This window comes from Aythya marila, assembly GCF_965140915.1.
Source record: "Aythya marila genome assembly, chromosome: 2".
NCBI lineage: Eukaryota > Metazoa > Chordata > Aves > Anseriformes > Anatidae > Aythya > Aythya marila.
The window spans coordinates 42,090,199-42,111,831 of NC_139043.1; the positions used below are offsets into that span (position 1 = coordinate 42,090,199).

Genomic DNA, 21,633 nt, shown 5'->3' on the forward strand with positions numbered 1-21,633 from the left:
AAAAAGGAAACATAAACCCTAAATAATTATGGTGTAGAGGGGCTCAGCTCCCCCCCACTAGGCCAACCATCTTGACAAGACAACGTAAGCGTATTCTGCCAAAATTTCTGGTAGGACACCAAATTTCCCTGTTTTTTCCTATTTTGACTAGCAGCCACAGGAGCTTTGTCCCTGAGACATCGGGAACCAGGGAGCACTTTTTATGAAGGGCACAAGGGCTGCAGAGCAGCCACCCCTGCGCACACTGCGCATGCGCCCGCGCTCCCTCCTCCCCGCCCTCCCCTCGGCGGCCATCTCGCAGCTCCCCCACACACACCGCGCATGCGCCCGCGCGCCCCCGCTCCCTCCCTCCCTCCTCATTGCGCGCTCCCGCCGCCGCCCTCCGCCCGCCGGGGCCGGGTCGCTCCGCGCCTGCGCGGCGGCGGGGTCTCGCTACGCAAAGTGCGCAGCCGCTGGCGTAACGCGGGGCGCAGATGGAGCCTCCCCCTGGCGCTGCAGGTAGGGGCGGCCGCCGCAGGGGCAGGCAGGGAGCCCCCCCGAAAACCTCCCTTTTTTCCTCAAAAATCTTCCCTTTTTCCCCAAAAAGACCTCCCTCTATCCTCCAAAAGGCCTCCCTCTCCCCTCCGTGCTTCACCTCAGCCGGCCAAGCGGCCTGAGGGGGGTCCACACGGGCTGCCTCAGGGGAAGGGCGCAGCGCGGCGGCCCCGCGGGCTCCCCTCAGGCTCCCCTCAGGCTCCAGGCCGCGGGCCCGGCCCTCAGGCGGGGTCCGAGGGCCTGTCCTGCACCGTGAGGCCCCGCCGTGAGGAGGTGACGACGCCCAGCTGAGGCAGGGCTGCTCCTTGGTTACCCCCATCTCCTCCTCAGGAGCCTGAAGGATGCTGGCCAGGTTCTCGTGGAAGTGGCTTGGCCTGGTGTTACAGACCCCACCAGCAGGGCACTGTTGTGGTGGTCAAGCGCTGGTGGTGTTAGTGTCATCTAAGCATTCACGTCTTGCAGAGTTAAGGAAATGTTGTATGACTTACAGCCGTGTTTCGGCTGGTGGGTGTGCATCCGCAGCATAATTCTGCGCCCTCTTCTCCTTTGGAAGGGGTTTGCAGTAATTACAGTAGCTTAAACTAAGCTATTGTGTGTTCTTCGTGTACCAAAAAGGATGGCTTCAGGTGTTGGTATACAGCACTGCTTTACTTCCCTATTTGCACCTGTAATGCCATTATGTGTGCCTCCCGGCCCACGCTGTGGTTGTCTTTTAGCAGTGGTGGTACCGCTGAGGGTGTACCTTGGGTATATGCTCAGTGACACTAATACTGAGATTGATCTGCTAAGCAGTGGCATTGCTTACTGACACCTCTCTAAATCTGCTACCTTGTTATCCGGTATCTCTTATGTACCTCCCCCCAGCCCAGCCATCAGTCCCTGGCTGTTACGGCTCTGCTGAAAACCTCAGAACATGAACCGAAAGCGGAGAGTCTAAGTGAGGTTGTAGGGAAAGTGGAACAATAGCTGCAAAAGGTGTGAGCTGCCCTGTTGGTATCAGTAAGGTGTTAACTCAGATACCCTGGTGCTGTGGTTTTTAATGTCATCGTTAACTGCTTCTTGGCTCATGTATGAGAAAAATAGGAAGAATCACAGTTTAGTAAATTGTTACCACGACTGATGCTCCATTTTAAGGTCATAAAAGATGCAGATATTCTCATGGCTTTTCCAGGCAGTAGGGAGTGAATATCAGGGAGTCTTCTGAAGCTCAGAATATAGAAGCTGTAAGTTATGTCATGATTTATACGGAAAGAGTTCTCGGACAGCCACAGTTTGGGAAGGAACTGTAGCTGTGTTATTAGGTGATTACATCCAGTAAATGAATAGGTAGATGAGTCCTTTGAGAAAATTCTGTTACTTGATTTTGTTTTATCCTTCTTAAGAATAAATGTGCTGCTGCCCAACATTGAAGTTTTTTTTGTTGTTGTTGTTGTTGGTTTTTTTTTTTTTTGTATGCAGCACTTCTAAAATTGTCATTATAAGATGCTACTTTCAGTAGTAGAAATCATGCGATATTAGCCCATTTTCTTTCTAACTTGCATTTGGTTTTAGCTGTCACTTTCAAATAGTGATATCTGGATCCCTATTTGAGGACTCACAAGTGCTTAAAGAGAAAAGTAAGGTTATTGACAGCAGCTTAGACACGCAATACAGGGTTTGGCACCTACCCTGATTAGTCTTAGGGCTCTTAAAAACGTGTTGAAGGTTGATTTCATAATCATTTTCCTATGCTACATAAAGTGTGTGTTTCTGACTGTTTTGTGGTTATGTGGGAATCTAGGTAGCTAAATACAGCAGCAGTGTATCAGTGAAAGGACTAAAAGAAGGCTTGGGTCTCGTTTTGAAATGAAATGGACAGTAAGAGCTAGAAATGTATACTGGAAGGAGTGAAATCATGGCTTTGAACGATAGGAGGAAGCAATGGAAGATACAGCAGTATCTGCCTAAGATAAAGGCAGTCAGTAAAGGGGAAAAATGTATACGTAAAAAGAAGAACAGTCTCATCTTTTAATTAAATGTCCTTAGATAACACTGGTGATTAAGAATGTAAGTTACCCCATCATGAAGGGAGTTAAATTGGCTTGACCTTTTTGACGTTCTTAGTGTCTTTGGCCTCCGTTGGGAACACGAAGGAAAAGGATAAATGTGATTTCCTAAAGCTGTTTGACAGCATGTTTTAGAGAAAAGTTCAGCAAAAAGAACTAAGCAATTGATGATGCTTTGGGGCACTCCGCTGAGCGTTAGAATGCTGAATAATTTGAAAGGGTTCTTTAGAGTTGAAAATCCAGAATAACATCAGCAATCATTTTGTTACTGTAATCAGAAGGCTTTTGGTCTCTGTTAGTGTCAAAACACTTCATGCTCTACAACTTCTGAAAAATTGAATAATCACTGTTGTGTTTTGATCTGTAATGTTAGTTTTTAAGGATTTCATTCATTTTATACACACTGATTGCTCATGAAATCCATAGGTGCAGAAATCAAAGATGAGTAAGATGGGCATTGTTTTGTCTTCTCTCTTAATCCTCACTTCCATTAAAGAAATATCGAGAAGAATGATATTTAGTCCTGTTGCTAAAAAAGCCTTGTTCGTAATTTGTTTGTGGCGTTCGTTCCCTGAAATGAAAGATGTGAACTGCATCTGAAGATGTGGAAGCCCCAGAGAAGCTGTTCAGCTGTGTCTTAAAAAAAAAAAAAAAAAAAAAAAAAAAAAAGGTTCAAGAACTTAAATATTAAATTCCTTAAGGAGTTTAAACATATTTTTTTTTTTTAACTAGAAAACTTTTTTTAATTTTCAGGATTACATGAAATAAAAAGAGGAGCATGTGGTACTCTAACACTAGATAGTGGCTATTGAGCGTGCTGGGAAGAAATCTTATGGTGGTTAGCATCTCTACTGTTGGTGATTGGAGTGTTTCACTGGTCGGTAGATTTTCCTGCATATCTCCTTCATCCAAGTGCAGGTTACTTTGTTCTTTGTTACTGATTTCTTTTTTTCTGATATGAATGATTGTGAAGTTCTTAAGGTCACTGTTTAACTCGTGGTCTGTTTACTTCATTTTATATTCTTCAGATAATTTGTGATTTTTGTGGACCTTCCCCGGGTGGAAGCAAGCTGGAAATTCTTAGACAATATCTACTGTTAGTTAGAAAGGGCATAGGGTAGTAGGGATTTATACACTCAGGACCACTTTAGACAAAAGGTGCTCAAATGTTTGGGCTTCACTTGAAAGATGTGGAACCCTGTGTACAGGAATCCAGCTGTATCCGAGGTGGTGATAATTTTTGCTGTCCCAGAAAGTACAAAATGTGTGTTTTGTTGCTGAAATATTGCTGTATGGTGTCTTAAGTGATGAGAAGCTGTGCTCAGAAGGATCTCAGAAGGATTTTACATCAGTTTACCACGTGAGTTATTCAGAAGTGTTTTACAATAGTAGAACTAAGGCGCTCTGGGCTGTTTTAATCCTCAGCTAGTCCATATACCTAGTGGGCTACTAATGTAGTTTGTGTACTTTGCTAGAATCTTCATCTGCAGCTTTTAAAAGGGAATTGGGGTGGGTTTAGGATGTTTTTTGCTCGTAGGTTGCTCCCACCCTAACCTTTCCTAACTGGCAGGTCTGTGATACGTGCACAACAGTTTGGGATAGTGGTAATGAACCAGCACAGTAAATAGTAAGCCCCAATCTGTAGTTAATTCTTCGTGACTTTCACCTGGCTCTGCTATTTGATCAGCCATGTAAAAAACCAAACCTCCCTGCGTCCAAAAAACAACAGTGCGTGCAACTTCGGGGTTGGCTTCGCTTTTTAGTCAGTAGATGTATGAGCATTTGGAAGCCACGTGTAATTAAGAAATAAGTGCGCTGTCAGATTTGCTTTTCCTTTTCTTTCTAGATATTACAGACTAGCCACAATATAGCCATTGTTCATTTTTAGCAAACAGCCTTGTCAGTATTCTCGTAATCCAGTACTGCCATATTGCAAGAACACATGAGCCCCAAAGCAAAATGTAAGATAACAAATTCAGCCAGTGAAAAAGGTGAAAATTGACTTTGAGGTGATGATAGAATAGTGAGAAGTTAAAGCTTTGGAAATTTTCCCTGGTGTTGTCATCCCTGTACTCCATCTTAATTTAAAATGATGTGAATATTAGATAGAAAAATCTCAAAATCTGTAACTTCTTAAATACAAATAAATTTATTCATACACAGTTGGGAAAAATAAAGGTGGTTGTAGAGAAACTGTGCTGATCAGCCTCTTCTGCGTTTCAGTGAGGGTTTCAGGATATCACTTACGTACTTCACTTGGATTATAACATTTCTATCACTGTGTGTTGCCCTTTGGTACTCTAAAACCTTAGCAGAAAGCACAGTACTTCAGACTCTAGTTCCTTTGCAAACTCCTAAGTGCAAATGAAGCTATCACTTTATGCATTTCATGTATGCATAAAGATATGCAGGCCTGGTCTGTCATGACTAGATTCATGTTGGATGTATTTGACTGATAAAATTCATTGCTTTTAGCAGGATCCTGAATGTTTTTGTGGGACCAAAAACAAGGGAGTATGCTAAAACTGTTTGTCACTTTGGCCCCATGAGCTTCCTGGCAGTAAGGGCACAGGAGACTACCCATGGCTATAGGATTGGGTACTTAAACTATTAATTTCATCTTCAACAAGTATTTAGATACGTATTTTTAAAAAATAGCCAAAACAACAACAAAAATAACAAAACCTACGCTTGGAGGAAGAAATCATAGATTTTAGAAATACTTATTTTTTTCTGCCCGTGACTTTAATAGGTCTATCTCTAAATTTGCTTGCTGCAACGATATGTGACTTTGTGTTTCAGAGCTGAGGTTTGAAGTAGTTGATAATACATTCAATGAAACAGACTTTTTGATAGCTATTTTTATGATGCACGTACACACAGATGAATTAGCATGAATTAATGTAAGATCTGTGGCTGTTATTTGATCCAAAGTGGATAAGCTAGGCAAAACAAAGGAGATGAAAATGTTGAATGCATCCTTTTCCTGGAGGAGTAGTAAGCTATAATTAGCTTTGCCCATTCAGAACACAACTGTTGCGTGTGCACTAAAATAAATCTGAAATGGGTTTTGGAAAGATTGAACCTCTGGAGTCTATAGAGCCAATAGTCTGATGAAAGGAGTGTTTGCCTCTAAGCACGCAATTAATGCTGCAATGCTACTTCCTTGATTAATAAAAGTATATTTTTCCAAGCCGTTTTATAATTAGCTCATAGGAAAGGTTTAGAACAAAATGTTGAGCACTGTATTTACAGCACAAATAATTTTTGTTGAGTGATAGAAAAATGACTAAGTTCCCAAGTTTAATGCACTTCAGTATCTCAGCTATAAACTTATTACTCGTTGTCTAGCCCATTGTATAAACTGTTTCTTACTGAAATCTCTAAAATATTTGAAGTACTACTTGGAGATTTTTTTTTTTTTTTTAAGTGTGCATAGCTGATCTGAACCAAGGAGATCCAAATTACAAGCTGTGCAACTAAATGCATCTTTTAAAAACTCTTACTGGAGTCGCTCAACGGACTTCCTCTTGGTTGCTAAAGGTGTAAGGTTTCTTCAGATATCTGGACAAGTTTTCAACTTTTTCTCAGTTTTTCTGAGTAATCTGTGTCCCTGCTACGTGAGGCCATATGAGAGATAGAAGCAGAGCTGTGAACTCCCAGCAGGTGCAGTGGCAAAGGGGTGAGCAGGGTCAGTCCAGTGGTGTTGAGGGAGGAAGGGGAGATGATAAAACTTCTTGAGGGACGCTGTTCAGTGAAAGCTTTCTTCTGTGTCCCCTTTTTCTAATAGACTTCTATGACAAGAGGCCTATAGTTTTCTATAGGACAAGCTGCTACAGTTCCTTTTATTTTTAGTAAAGCGGCTTTGTGTTTCAGTGTCCTCTTGTCCTCTTCACAGGCTTGCTGTCTACTGCACAGGACTACAATGTTGTCCTCTTTCCCTCAAGGCCTTCCTGGGAGCTGCAGCTAGAGACTAGAAAGCAGTGAGAGTGTTCCAGTCATCTTCTGTTTTCCCAGCTTCCCACAGAAGGAACTGGATGTGCATTCTGTGCTGTTCTAGTGGATGTGATGCTCTGGTTCCTACTGATGCTTGTATTTCCAGATTTTTTTTCTCCATTTTTACAAAAATATTGAAAATTGTTGAATCAGATGGCTGTGGTCCTTGACCTTCCATGGCAATAAGTAGTTTAAGCACCTAAGGGTTTTAATCAACTGCAGAAAATGACTACAATTGTATTCTTGTGCCCTAGAAACTTACTGTATGCAACCAGAGAGCTGTGTCAGGTATTGAGATTAGCTAAATTTATTTGTGTGAAAAGAAGAAGAAAAAGGAAAAAAAATATTAAAATGTGTTCTTAATGTTTTGCTGAGTATGGATATCTTCCAGTTTCGTAATCTCTCTTGCCTACCTGTAATCCTTTACACGATGCTGAGATGGTATGGAGAATGATTTTCCCTTCAGAGGGATGCTCACTTTCCTATAGTTTCTACCCTTCTGTCTTTATTTTGGCAACTGCAAGCGTATACTCCTTACCTGTTCTTTATTTTCTCTTCTATTCTTTCTTCCCCATGAGAAGAGGCAGCTTTTTGGAGTGTGCTGATGTCTTCCTGCCTTCAGGATGTTCAGTAGTTGACAGTCCCTAACCCTCACCCTCATTTTCAAGGGGCCCTGTGGCTTAGATGCTTTAACACTTGCAAGCCTGCATTTGGTTTTGATTCTGGCTTAACTTCCATGTATGTTTGTACAAAAATCTTGTTTTTATTGTTAATCACAGCCCGATTTTTGTAACCTTTACTCACTTAGCTTATGTTCATCCATATTTCCCATGTCACTTTTGATGTTATAGTGAATTTCAACAGAATGTAAGAGAGAGGTAGAATCTTAAATAATGAAGTTGCTATAACAAGCATACCCAAGTTTTGAGGGGCTGGGGTGTGGTGGGAGGGAGATGAGGAAAAGCAGCTACTAACATCTCTTTGGCCTGCTGGCAGATGAGAGGTAGGGTGTTCGTGTCTCACAAACTAGGATCGTCTTGAGCAGCCTTCACGGGAGACTAGGTGAAGTGCATGGAGGTTGCAGATGAGAACCAAAGGTATTGACTTTCAAATGAGAAAGGTGGACTAGGAAAACATATTTCTTGCTTGTCTGGGAATAATTTTATTGGTATTTTGAAGAGAAAATAAAGCAGTAGGTAAAAAAAAAAAAATAACACAACATAGTAGGTGTGTTGTAATGCAGATTCTGTTGGGACTAGTCTGTAGCAAATCTGGTATTAGAATAAGAAATATCTTTGTGCAGAATAGCGAGCTACCAAAAGAAGTACTTATTATTCTAGAAATAGTAATATAGTTGAAAAAAGGCAAAAGGAATTGATGGTTTCACATCATGGTTGTCTCATGTTTTTTGATGAAGTCTTGCTTCTAAGGTGTTGTTTCTTTTAAAGTTCTTGCCATATAATGTTACTGCAGAGCTGATTTGGTTAGCGATGACGATTTCTTTGCAAGTGCTTATACGTTGCTATCCAATACGGTTATTCCACATGTAAACATAGTTTTCTAGCTGGTATCTGGTATTAATATTTGTGCCTTATTTTTCTTTAACACTTTGTATAAATGCTAAGGATACCAACTTCAATAAAGTGTTTTAAGATCCTTCAATGAAAATCACTGTGTGTAATACAATACTTACAACACAATACAGCTTAGAATCAGGGAAGAATATTAAAATGCTTTAGACATTACAGTTGAAATTCATGACTAGATGAAGTACTGCCCAAGCTGAACATCTGCATGAGACCTATTTGGTGATATAGTTGCACTCGGGTACATGAAGCTACCACCTAGACCTTATAAGGTCTGACTTGAATTGCTTGTACTTCTCAGGGCTTAAAAACCAATCCTAGCCAACAAACTTCCTTTTAAAAAACAAACTATAAATGAGAATAAAGACCACTTCTGATCTCATTTCCTTTATAGTGGTCTGTAATTACCTTTGAATCAGTGTTGTAGCAATCTTCTGGTTCTTCCTGGACACTGCCCTGTGCCCTCTCCGTCCTGCCTTTTCAGCCCCTCCAGGTTTGATGACGTGAGACTAAAAAGCAGGAGTTTGCGTGGAGCGCAACGGCATCACGGTTGTGGTTGAGCTGGTGTTCACACCAGCGCAGCTGCTGACATCATGATGTCTTAACATCCCTTTCCTTTTGAATAATCAAACAGCAAATGGGGTACTTCAGCTAAAACCCAGAAATCCCCTTTGACTCTTTGGGCTGACAGGGAGGCTCTCTCCCTGTCTGAAGGGTGCCCTTGTCCCGTTTCCTTTTTGGCCCTGAGCTGTGTCCCTTTCTGCTCCCCTCTGTCAGCAGTGGGTGGCTGATCCTTGCTCTGGTGCCCTGTGCTGCCTCAGCTGCTGTCGGAGCTGTGGCTGCTGCTGCTGCTGACCTCTGCCAGGCGAAGAAACCCAGGCGCCCTTCCCAGGCCCTGGCTGCTTCTCCGTGATCTGCTGTGTTTCTGTGTGTGCTGGTGTAGATACTGATGGATAAAAGTTACGTGAAGTAATTCGAACTATTGTAATTGGATCTAGTCACTCCAAAGTGTAAACCAGCTGGGAAATGCTTTTTTGCTTGCATTTGAGGAGTCAGTTTTCCATATTGAACTGGCTGCTTGGTCACTGTCTGGTTACGTGTGTGCTGGTGCTGATGTGATGGGGTTGGGTGAGGGCAGTTGGGGACTGTCAAATGCCGTTTTAGCGGCAGCTGGCATCTCACTTGTTTAGAAAAAGCAGAAAAGTGTAGGCTATAATTTTAGCCAGGGATGCTCATGACAGCTGCAGCATTCCCTCTGCTTGTTCCTGCTCTCACACAGTTCTCTTTAATGGACCATTTTATGAATTTATATAGTGAACTGGACTGGAGAATTTATCTAGCTGAAAAGTTGCCTGACAACAAATTTACTTCCCTTCAAACCAAATTAACATCCCCTTGCAGTCCACAGGGGCTGCAAAAGACATGGAAATTAGCATAAAAGCAAATTAACTTGCTACATGAAACACTTTGTTTTCATTCTTTTCAGAGAATCATGGAATGGTTTTGTGTCAGAAGGGACCTTAAAGATGACCTCGTTCCAACCCCCTGCCCTGGGCAGGGACATCTCCCACCAGCCCAGGTTGCCCAAAGCCCCATCCAGCCTGGCCTTGAGCACCTCCAGGGATGGGGCACCCACAGCTTCTCTGGGCAGCCTGTGCCAGTGCCTCACCGCCCTCAGAGTGGAGGATTTCTTCCTGAAGTTCAAGATAAATGTACCCTCTTTCAGTTTAAAGCCACAACCACTTGTCCTATCACTACACTCCCTGACAAAGAGTCCTTCCTCAGCTTTCTTATAGACCTCTTTAGGTGCTGGAAGATTGCCATAAGGTGTTCCCGGAGCCTTCTCTTCTCCAGGCTGAACAACCCCAACTCCCTCAGCCTGTGTTCACAGGAGAGGAGCTCCAGCCCTTTGAACATCCTTGTGGCCTCCTCTGGGCTCATTTTCATAGGTCCATGTCCTTGTGCTGGAGACCCCAGAGCTGAATGCAGGGCTCCAGGTGGGGTCTCAGGAGAGCAGAGCAGAGAGGGAGAATCACCTCCCTCACTCTGCTAGCCACACTTCTTTTGATGCATCCCAGGATGCGGATAGTTTTCTGGGCTGCAAGCGTGTGTTGCCAGCTCATGTTGAGCTTCTTATCCCCCAACACCCCCAGGTCCTTCTCCTCAGGGCTGCTCTCAATCCATTCTCTGCCCAGCCTGTATTTGTGCTTTTGCTGTAGAAATTCCAAGTAATAAATCTTGGAGATGCGTTTTTAGTTCCGATTCTGTGTATTGGCTATCAGAAAGCTCAGTTTTGTTACCAGATTCCTCTGTTAATACTGCAGATTCAATGATATGCAGCCTCATAGCATTAACAAACTTTAAAAGGTGGTGGGTTAGAAATGACCAGAGAAATGTAAATCTCTGTTGTCTTTTGATCTAGAAGTAACTGCAGATACTCTGAAAAACAGTGTTTGGAAAGGGGTAGGTAACTTAAATTCTGCATGTTTCCTTAATTCAGTATATCATGTTTTTTCTTTCATTTAATCCAAGTTTTAAATAAGCTATTTAAAAGTGAGATGAATGTCAGTCAAAATAACAGCGTATCTGACAGTTTTCTTAATGTGAGCACCGCAGCTGATTCTGTGTTGAAGAGTAATACCAACATCAAAGGGTAAATAAATAGCGTGTTTGGGGAGGAAATTGAGGTATTTAGCGTAATGATGTTGGACTACACCGTTTTCCATACAAATATCCTTTAAAGGGCTTTTAAATCAGAACATAAGAAGTAGAAAGCTGTGCTTGATAAATTCTCACTCCTTTGTTTTGAAGAGAGTGGATTTAGGGGGGAAAAAAGAAGCACTGCATTTTCACACAGTCTGTGTTATATAAGTATATCCAAAACCGCTAGTTGTACTCACAGTAATGAATTCTGTTTTGAGGCAGCTGAATGCAAACTTGCAACTCTCCTTTTAAATGTAGAATTCAGGCTTCAGTGTTTGCTCTTCTGAAGTTGGTTTTCTCAGTGAAAAAGCTTGCAGACCCTGCCTGTAAGTAAATGGTTAGTTTTTTTTTTTTTTTTAAAGAACTGAGGTCTTTAATTTACTATATTGCTAATGTAGTAATAAAACTTTCATGTACTGTTCTAATATGGGCTATACTTCTCTGTTCTATTATAGGAGTAAAAAAGCTGTAGTTTGTAAAGATGATGCAGATAAAAAAAATATTAGTATCCTGAATTAAGCATAATTCTCAATCTTTGTGCAGTCTTTATGCAGATCTTTTAATTAGTAAGATAGAAAGATGAATGTGATGCCAGAATTTTTTCCATTATTTTACTTCATTTGGCATATTAAACAGAACAGAAATTTGCAGGATAATGCTCGTACCTGTATCTAAGCAATTTTAAATCTTGGGACTTTCGTGCTTTTCAGTGTGTGGTCCTTCTGCAGCGTTGTCTGGTGGTGGTTGTTTACAGATGGAGTATACCAGTATCTGTTCTATAAGCAATGCTACGTTATTTCTGTAGATTCGCTTTATTTTGTATAGAAAAAAAAGTTTTTTCCTCTTTTTTGTTTCTGGCTTTCTTGCAGAGAATTCTAAGCTGAGGCACGTAGAAAAAGATGTCTTGATTCCAGTAATAATGAGAGACCGAGCCAAGGAGCTTTGTTCAGATAAAGTGCAAGGTAAGAGTCAAATATTCATTGGAAGATCAGATGTACTCACTTCTGTGCCCTGAATATAATCCTTGTTTTTGACAAGTAGTCAGAGAATTAATATGTATGATCTGCATCATATCTGTTGGCTGCAAAACCAGTAATGCAGTGCATGAGTCTGCCAGGTTGGCTTGCACTGCTTGGTTATGTGGACTGCTTTCCAAAATGACTTGTTCTTGATTGGTTTCTGATTGATAGAAAACTTTCCCCATCTCGATCTAGACCACGTGGTGACCGAGCAACACAGGAGTTGCTTATGCTGTTCATAAAACCTATATAAATGGTGTTGTTTCACATGAGCCTTCACGTAGGGTCTCCTTGATTATAACAGATTTATTTGCTATAATGCAGCCTTTCCCCTCTCCAGTGCTTTGATGGTACTTGCACATGGAGATGTGTTATTAGACAGGCATTGAAGCAGGCTGATGCAGTCTGCTTCTGCATGTTTTCATTTTGTTTTGAAGAGTACTGGGCAGTAACTCTGTAAAGTTGGATATCAACGCTTCTTCAACACTCAACTGTGCACATATTCCTGGAAGAAACGTAAAGCTTTCTGGAGTTAGAGCTACTCACACACACGGGCTAGCTGAGAGTGTTGATCAAAGAAAAAAATGTAAAGCACAGAATTACTCTATACAAGTGGCGTGCCTTCAGTGGGACGCGTGCCTCTTGTCATCTAAATTCTAAAGCTGAAAGGGGCATTGGAGAGAGATTTAAAGAACGTCTACTGGAGAAGGAGCCCTAGGAAGTTAGGGAAATGTCCCTGAACTCTTGTGAACAAATTACAGGGAACTGAATCTGACAGAGAGCTGTTACCTAGGTTATAAAACAAAATCTTAGAAAGGTAATAGCCTCAGAAAATAAGCATATAAGGCACGCACAGCCAATAGCACACGAAACAGAGAAAGAAAACTGAGTTACTAGAGAACCATTGCTGCAAAAGGACAGTTGTGATGAGAATTGGGGTTTCAAGCTATCACAGAAGAAACTGTGAGGCTGTTCCTTGAGTAACAGATGTTTCAGAGACAGATACAGTTAAAATGGACCAACATTTTTTAAAACAGATTGTTCAGGGGGTCCACAAAAGACGTGATGGAGTAGTGTCATAATGATTTTCAGGCAGGTAGGAAAAGAGTTGGGAATATCTGCCAGAAGGAGGTGGGATCAGACTACAGGTACCTTCCAATGCTGCCAGAAGGCCTTCATACACTTTTTCATTTTGTAGTTGAACAATTTTTATTTTGAATGCTGTTTATGTTGGGAGGAAAAGTGAAGAAAAGCAATGAGAGGGATGTGGATCTTTGAAACAGGATTTCTGTTAAAAATAATTTGTGTACTGTTTGTATTATTTTCTTTTGGGATTGACCACAGTGATGTTTGTATGGTGCTGTGGGTTTTTTTTGGGGTGGGGAACAGTCTTTTTTTTTCCCATGCATTTTCTTTGCGTAAAATTAGGATGTTGGTTTCAGCTTCAAAGTTTTGTGACAGCCACCTATATTGGAGATTCTTGAACCGAGGGCTGTGGACGATTACCTTCGCAGCTTCTTCTTGTTTTTGCTTCTGTAAATTTTAAAGCAAATTCCTGTCATAATTATCTTCTTTGTGGTGTTAGGCAAAACTATAGATATATTTTCATTTCTTCTGAATAGGGTTCAGGTATGTATCTTCTGAAAAATGAGGTTTGTGGATGCATCGGTCTTCCTTTCTTCTGTTAGCTGGAAGCCAGTTTTGATCAAATCGTGTGAAAGTTAGAATTGGAAACTGAATATTTCCTATGCAATTTTTGTGATCAAATAGATGAACAAAATCTACATTAATATCCGTACTACAAAAAAGATGGTCTTTTTGTTTACCTTTTAATAGCAGGGTGGAGAGCAGGCCATGGGAAGTGAAAGGTTAAATGGTTTTGTGAAGAGGAGAATTTATCATCTCTCATATCCATTGTGAAATTATTCCTGGAATAAATTTGTCTTGTTGGTACACAGGGTTAGGTGTTAATCAGAGTAAATAGGCTACGGTTCTTGTGCTGTAAACAATTACAAGCTATGAACATAAGCTGTGTAATTAAGTAATCAAAACTCCTGAAATCCAGTTGGAGTGCTACAGAGTGCACGTGGATGAAATTGCTGTTTACACTAAAGTGTAGGTGCTCATTTAACTCGTTCTCGGTTTGTTTTTTTTTTCTGCTGTATGTTAATTTTGTTTGACCAATTCCTACTGGTATACCTTTGTTTCATTTTTCTCTCTAGGAAATTGCGGTAAATGCATTGGAAGTGTAGGAAACAAAGCTGTTCTACAAGTATGGGCCTTTACAATTGACTTGCTCGTGCTAGGTTCCTGCCTAGCCCTATGGGGAGCCCCCATACATTCAATAGGTCTCTGCATGAGCATGGGGTCCATCTGTATACAGGCCGGTACCTTAGCCTGCAGCTATACCACCTAGAGCTTATCAGAGCTAATAAAGCAAGTAGTGACAGCCTGTCCAGCACGTGTTTGAGAGGCATCCAGGGAAAAGAAACCCCAAGGGTTAAAAAATAAAAAGAATAAATAAAAAAAAAAAAGGGTTTGTTAACTCAAGAGGTGATGCTGGTACCCTGGCATGGTTAAATGGGTGACCCGGTGCTGTGCTCGGGTGTTGGTTTAACAGAGTAGCTTAGGGATGAAATAGCCATGAAAATGTGTCCATTTTAAAGATAATTTGTTAAAACAATTAAGAATTGAGGCTGGTCATATTTCCTTTTAGTTATTTAAATTTAGCTTGAACTTTTTTCAGATTGTCATAGTGTAGGTCTTGTGAGTGCTGCGATTTTCTTAAGAATTTAGTATATCTTAGTTGCAGCATAATTTCTGTATTTAAGGTTTGCAAGCACTTTTCCAGTGAAAATTACTAAATTAGTACTTTTGTTAAGAGGGTAAAGATGCTTTCTGAAGAACACAAATCAATTTTCCATGACCATTACATAAATATGCTAATATCCATGAGACGTAGATACGTGAAATTGTGGACTCTTACTGGAGTATCATAAAAAGAATACTATTTTCCTGAAGTGTTGTAAAAACAACAACAAAACAAAACAAAAAAAAAACACAAAAAAAAAAAACACAAAAAAAAACACACAAACAACACCCAGATGTAACGTATTCAGTGTACTTATACAGGCAGTATCAAGAGCCATATTAAATACATGCTTTCCTGTATTAATGTATACTTGGTATATAAAATACCTGCTTACAAACTGAAGTAGCTAAAAGGAGTGTTTTATCTGCTGTCATCTTCCGTTGCTTTTATAAAATCATTTCTTAATTAAGACAAAGTTTAGATTGCAAAAAGAAAGTACTCAGATCATTGAATCAGTCACAAGACCTTGATTTTGTATTATGCTTTCTGTAAATGTTTTGTGTATTTTATGTGTTAGAAAGCGATTCTGTCCCACCTCCCAAACCCCGTAATCTTTCTTTTTTTTTTTTTTTTTTTTTTTTCCTTTTTGTTTGGACAAAAAACAATCTTGCGCTAGTGACAAGAGGCTTTGGTCCTAAACTTTTTCCTCTAAGTTTTCTTGTCTGCTACAGTTTGATGGTCTGTGTTTGGGAATTCGAAAGTCAGCAAGAGTGACTTACAGTTCTTACGTAGTTGTGACCCTACACTTGCCAAGTTCCCAGGGTTCATGTGGGCAAATGACCTGTGTGCTTTTCAGGATGGATACAGGAAAGGCCAGTTCAAATAAGCCTGGTTCTGCCATTATTAGGCAACGAAATAAAGAAAACAGTTTGTGTGATTGAAGACCTGATCCTGCATACAACTCTGCAAATAAAAGAAGAATGAGGCCATTTCTCATTTTCTCATTTGAAGTTTGTCATGGAAGGAACAAATTGGCCAAGAAGATGACTCTTTTTTTTTTTTCTTTCTTTTTTTTTTTTTTTTTTTCCCCCCCATATAGGAAAGAGACAAAAGGGAATGGTCTGCTGAGCTGGGGGACCTTCCCTGGAGCAAGCCGTTAGGTTGTTTCTGGTGTCTGTAGGAAGTGCGTAATTAGGGCAACTGGAATCACATTGCTGCAAATATTCTTTAAGATACTTGGCAAGGCTTTAAGAAAAGGTTTGGAAACCGTGGCTGGAAAAGGACATTTCCAAGCAGCCACCCTCCTCCCATTCTCCATGTTCGCCATTAGCCTTCTCTTCCTTAGGGCTCACGTTGATACTTAGTGAAAATGATGGGATGCAACACCACTGCAGGCTTCTCTACAGTAGAGCATGACCAGTGTCAACCAGAGTTTTGATAACGTGCAGTTACTCAACAGTCCTGGCACTGACATTATCTCTGTCCCCGTAGGGGCCACCTGCTCTGGACCGTGACCCTTACACCTGACACATCAAGGCCCATAAAAAGAAAGAAATTTCTGATTGAAGTACATTTGATGCTGCACATTTAAGTGCCCAAGCACACCTTCAGAGATGTTTCTCCAAAAAAGTCTTGTTACATATTTATATATTCCTACATAAGGAATGCAGATAATGAAATGTGCGAAGTAGCAGATTTCAGCTTGATGTTACTCAGTGGCATTGCTCACTTTCCTTTGTAATGCGGGCCAAGTTCTGTTAATTGGTGCAGACCATTGCTAATGCTGGGAGAGGATTAACCTGTTGGTACCTACAGTCGTGGTTCTGAGGTTAACACTGGCGGATGCTAAGAGCGATAGTATTGGGAAATTAAATAACAGCTCACTTTTTAAAATGTTGAACAGTCTCATTTTCTTGAAGCAAATTGAAACTAAAAGCACTATTCATAACTGAGTTCTGCTCACCTGCTCTGCCTCACTGTGAAAATACGGTCCTTAGAATCCTTTTAAAATTCACATATTTTAGAAGTATATGGGGGTATCAAACTGAATCAAAAAGATCAACTAACCGATAAAAGTCAGTGACTTAACTTGACAAATCCAGGCAACTTTTTTTATTGAGCCGCTGTCACCAGAGCTTTCTTACACATGCTGCTGTACGCATTGATCAGAGCTTGGAAATCCTGAGAGGCTGCATGGGAGTAATCATAAACTTTATGACTGGAAGAGACGTCTTCTAGGAGAGTGAAAAAAGAATGCTGCCTTACTACCTGCAACTTCATTTTTCTGGAGAAAGGTTGGGCTAATTTGAGAACATCATTTCAATTGAGCAGCAAAACTGCAGGTAGAGAAGGGGAGAAAAATGTTACCCACCATTGGTATATTATCTGCAATGTTAATTATTGTAGTACATGAATTTTTAAAGTATATTACAGTCATACTGTGTGTGACCCCGTGACCCTGTTTGAAGTCATTGAGATTACTGTTGTACACGCTGTGCGGTTGTCAGTTATTTAAATGATGTGTTTTGATGGTGTACAGCTATACTTAGTAGTGGTAATAAATGACTAGGTGTTTTTCCCTGGTTAGCGTTTCTGAGAGTAAGATGCTGATTTCTTACGATGTTTGTGTCTGCGCCCAATGGTTTTTATCTCTGGGAAAAGATGCAGGTCTATCTATTTCCAACATTTACTCTCATCACATTTAACCATGTGAATTAATGCAGTCTCTAGAGGGATTATGGTATATTGAGCTTTGCTCCAACAAACCGAGCAGAGAGAACAGCTCTATGGAAATTACAGTTCCAGATCTCCTGGTCTTTTATGAATGATCCTTACAGCATTAGCTAGCCAAAGCTAATTTAGGGGATTTCATAGAAAAGAAATATGGGAGCATATTGTGTGGCTTGGTGGTGGAAATGGAAGTATTCTAACTACTGTTAGGACTTCCAAGAAAATGTCTGGGGAGGGAACTTACCCTTTTTTTTTTTTTTTTTTCCTTTCCCCCCACCCCCCCATGTCATTTCAACCCAGCTGATCACAAGAAATGGGTCAGACTGCTAGCTTTACCACTGCAACTTAGTTGTGTGGGGTTTTTTATTTTTTTATTAGGGAATGGAACAGCTTTTACAGGGACAAAGAGAAATGAAATCACTTTCAATGAAAGAAAGAGGCCTCATTATAGCCACCAACAGCAGTTATTGACAGCTACACTTCCTATTAACAAGGAGCATTTAAGAGTTTGGCTGTTGGATCTTTGGACTTGATCTAATTTGCTAGCATTAATTAGTTTCTTTTGAGCACAGACACTTGGTGCTCACAGCTATAGATTTGGAGGACTAATTAGGACAGAAAATTGAACAGAATGGGGTAAGGCATTAACCTTCAACCATTACCAGCTGGGGCTCTGATAAAGACCACAGAGTCCAAATGCTCCTATTCATGCAAAGAGTACTCTAATGAATATCAATTTCAGCCAGGTTGCCACATCCTACAAGCACTGTCTTAATTTTGATTATCTTACCTGTTACAGATTTTTAGGTATAGATATTAAAGTTGGTAGTTCAGAGCTCGTACCTTGATGTGTTATCTGTGATCTGTCTGTCTACTCTTTGACTTTTCTCCAGTTAGACATTTTATTGGTTTCTCAATTTTAAATTGTTTTCCCCTTCAATATATTTATTGGCATAAATGTATTAACATAACATAGATTAATTACAGAATATTAACAAATGCTGGTTTAAATAGAGGATGCCTCCATGGTTGTTGATTACTGTAGCACATGGGCAATAATACCCGTGAGGAGGACTGACCAAGGGAACAACTGGAGTTTGGACAATAGGATAGCTTCTTTTGCAACTCTTCTGAGGAGATGGAGGCATTCTGTTGGGGCGTGAAGTTAGGGATACAGTTTCAGGAGGAAAAACATTCTTTCAGACACTGGATAGATAATGTTTTAACATGCAGATTGGAAGTACTTTACCTGTGTATGCAGAAATAAGAAAAACAATTCTTTGTCCTTTCGTGCCTTTCTTGGATGGCTGGAAATGTTGGACTTGGAACTAAGGTCCAAATCCTTTTTATCAGCTGTTTCCACCCTTTAGCCATATCAGACCCCCTGACAAACTGCCCGTCCCATCTGGATCCTCGCTTCTCTCCTCATTGCTGCTGCTTCTACACCTGGAATATAAACCCCCCTCAGCATCTTCATTCAACAGTAACACAGCGCTTTGTGTAAATAACTCTAATACTTCAAGAGGTCGTGCTATATTCCTTATGCATGTGTATAAATATTTAAGTTGTATATAAATTATGAATATTACCCTGGGGTTACTTTTGCACAGAAAACAGAGTCAGAATGGGTTGTGCAGATAGCATTAGGTTCAGCAGTGGAAAACAGAACTTAGCTTTTGCGTCAAAAAGTAGCTGCTCTGAATTTGGAACTACGAACCTATAAATGGTGAGCTTTCAGAGAGCCTACAGGCGGTGTATTGACCTTGTAAAGAGTGTATGGTATTCGGGGCAATGCAATGGGGGAAGAATTGTGTCCACCGTTCTTGTTCATTGGAAAACCCATGAAGTTGGCAAGTGTATTTGCCAAAGAAAATTCCTCATCTGAATCACGAAAAAAGGAAAGACTAGTTGAGCGAAATGGGAATCAGAATAATAGCTGCAAATGCATCTAACAGGCTTTGAGTCTTATGAGGTAGTGCCTTGTGAGAATTATAGTTCTGGTCTCCATTATTTCCTGGAGGCTGAAGAACTCTACCTGTTGTATGCATCGTTGCATGGAATATTATGAGTCAGCTCACCCAAAAACAAAGGGGGACAGGAGGCATCGGCCTCATTGGCCTTACCAGGCAATAGGGGAAAACAGGTTAAAGTTGAAATACAGTTCAGCTAGCAAACGTACCCTTAACAAGGTGTGGTGCTCTAAATCTTCTTCATGTTTTTTTGTTGTGGAAACACCACAATGCGGTTAATGAAATCTCTAACTTTTTTCCTGCTGTGGGGCAAAAACATCTTCAACTTTTTTCAGCATGGAATGGTAGTTCTGAAGATTGCTCAATTTAAACGGAGTGAGTTGTCCATCAGGCACTTACTCTTTGATATAGTAGCTAATGGATCCTGTGGTAACATCACTGACAAGGCATAACTTTGTTTTAAGTAGAAACCGTGTTGCCTGTTGCTGAGTAAAACCACATTTTTGTATGTCACTGTTCTGGTCTTTTTAATAATGGCAACAAAAATAATCCCCCTCTTTCCTGCTCCCAAATTGAGTTTTGTTGCTGTTGTAGTTTTTTTCCAATAATTGTCTGTGTGGTGCTGCATAGAAAAAGAGTAGGAGAAACGTGTGCTGAAGAGTGCTCTATTTACAGGTCTGCTTGAGAGAGAAATAAGGCTACAATAACAAAGGGTCATAAGACACTTGTGCTCTATTGTAACCCTCTGAATTTTACTTTTAACAGTTTAACGCTCTCAAAAACAAGAAGAAAGGAATGTTGCGGAAAAGAGCACGTGGAATGTGTGCTGCCTAAGATCAGGATAGATGCCTTTACATGAAATGTAATAGTATGACAGAAGGTGAGAAGTATTTTGCGTGAGGAATCAAGAGCTGCAGAGCTGGTGAGAGGATCTGAAAGGGGATGGACAAGGAACACTAGAGCTGTACAGAGTGTCGGAGGTGCAGATGAGGCTTTAAATTTCTGATCAGGGAGCAAGAAAAGCAATCTAGCTGCTGTGTGCTAGATGTATTTGAGATGATACTGCAAATGATTTAAAAGGTATCAAAGGATGAAAGGCAATCCTTCTTATGGGATAATGAGTGGGACAGGAGCTTAAATTAGGAATTTTAGAGATGATAGTGTAGAAGAGCACCCTTGTGGTGGGGTAAACAAATTCTCTGGATATCCAGAATACTGGGAAGGAATTGAAATAGTAGGTGATTTTGGAGACTAGTTATGGTATTAAGGGATCTGCCTTCTTACCTTTTTCCTGAAGAGAGTTTTACATCAAGGTTTCTTGAAGCCTGAAATGTCTTTTTTCAATTCTAATAGCCAAGTCTAGGATTTCCTTGTATGTACTTTATTATACATAATGTCTTGCACTTCATCCAGAATTTCATGGAAGTATTTTTTTCATTCTTTTTTCCCTTCTTTAACATAAACTAAGTTTTTTGTAAGCCAGCTGCCCTTGAAGCCTCCAGATCAACATGTCTTAAGACTATGTAAGTAGTCCTTTTCAAAATCCTAAATCACACAGGCTGCATATGTGTATAAGTTCATGCTGATACTTAGAAACCAGGTTTGAGCCAAATCTTGCTCTGTTTCTTGGTGATAGAAATATCCTATACATTTTGCTATAATTGGATGCTCATAACGTTGTTGAAAAAGCAGTGTGAAGGCCTGGTGTAAGATGTACTTCCACCTGTGGCTTGACACTTGGTTTCAGATGAGCACGTTTATTAAGAAAGAGGAATACAGGGCTGAATTGGACTTTAAGACACTTTAAGGTGGCAGTGTCTAGTATACCTGTATTTGTTCTGTAATTTAATGTCCCAGCTTCCTGATGTACCTGAATATACCTTGCACTTGAAAGAGCAGGGTTTTTACTTCTCTGATGTGTTTGTGAAAAGAGTTAAATGTTTTTATATGTTGTAAAAATGTACCATTTCTTAATACGTGTGTATGTATATAAAAACCAAAACAACAACAACAAAAGCAAAGAAAATAAAACATCCCAAACCAAAAAGAACACAGCCTGCTGTTGAAATGCTGATGTCCTCGTGAAGGCCTTCAGACATTGGGCAGATTCCTGGTAGTGGCCTGAATAAAAGCAGCACTTTGAATGGAATAAATAGGGCAATCTGTTTATCCAAAAAAAGGCAAAAAGGGGAAAAGAGGGGAAAAAAAAAAAAAAAGGGGGGGAGGCAGGAGGATTTT

General features: G+C 40.5%; 1 protein-coding gene across 1 annotated transcript in view; it reads left to right on the top strand.

The window, feature by feature from the left end:
* The first annotated feature begins 350 nt into the window (after nucleotides 1–350).
* CMC1 (C-X9-C motif containing 1) overlaps nucleotides 351–21,633 on the top strand; it is a 38,080-nt gene continuing 16,797 nt past the window's right edge. The window contains exons 1-2 of the mRNA XM_082752866.1: nucleotides 351–498; nucleotides 11,734–11,826. Of these exons, the coding sequence (XP_082608992.1) occupies nucleotides 474–498; nucleotides 11,734–11,826 (118 nt within the window). The 5' untranslated portion in view covers nucleotides 351–473. The remainder of the gene's footprint in view (nucleotides 499–11,733; nucleotides 11,827–21,633) is intronic.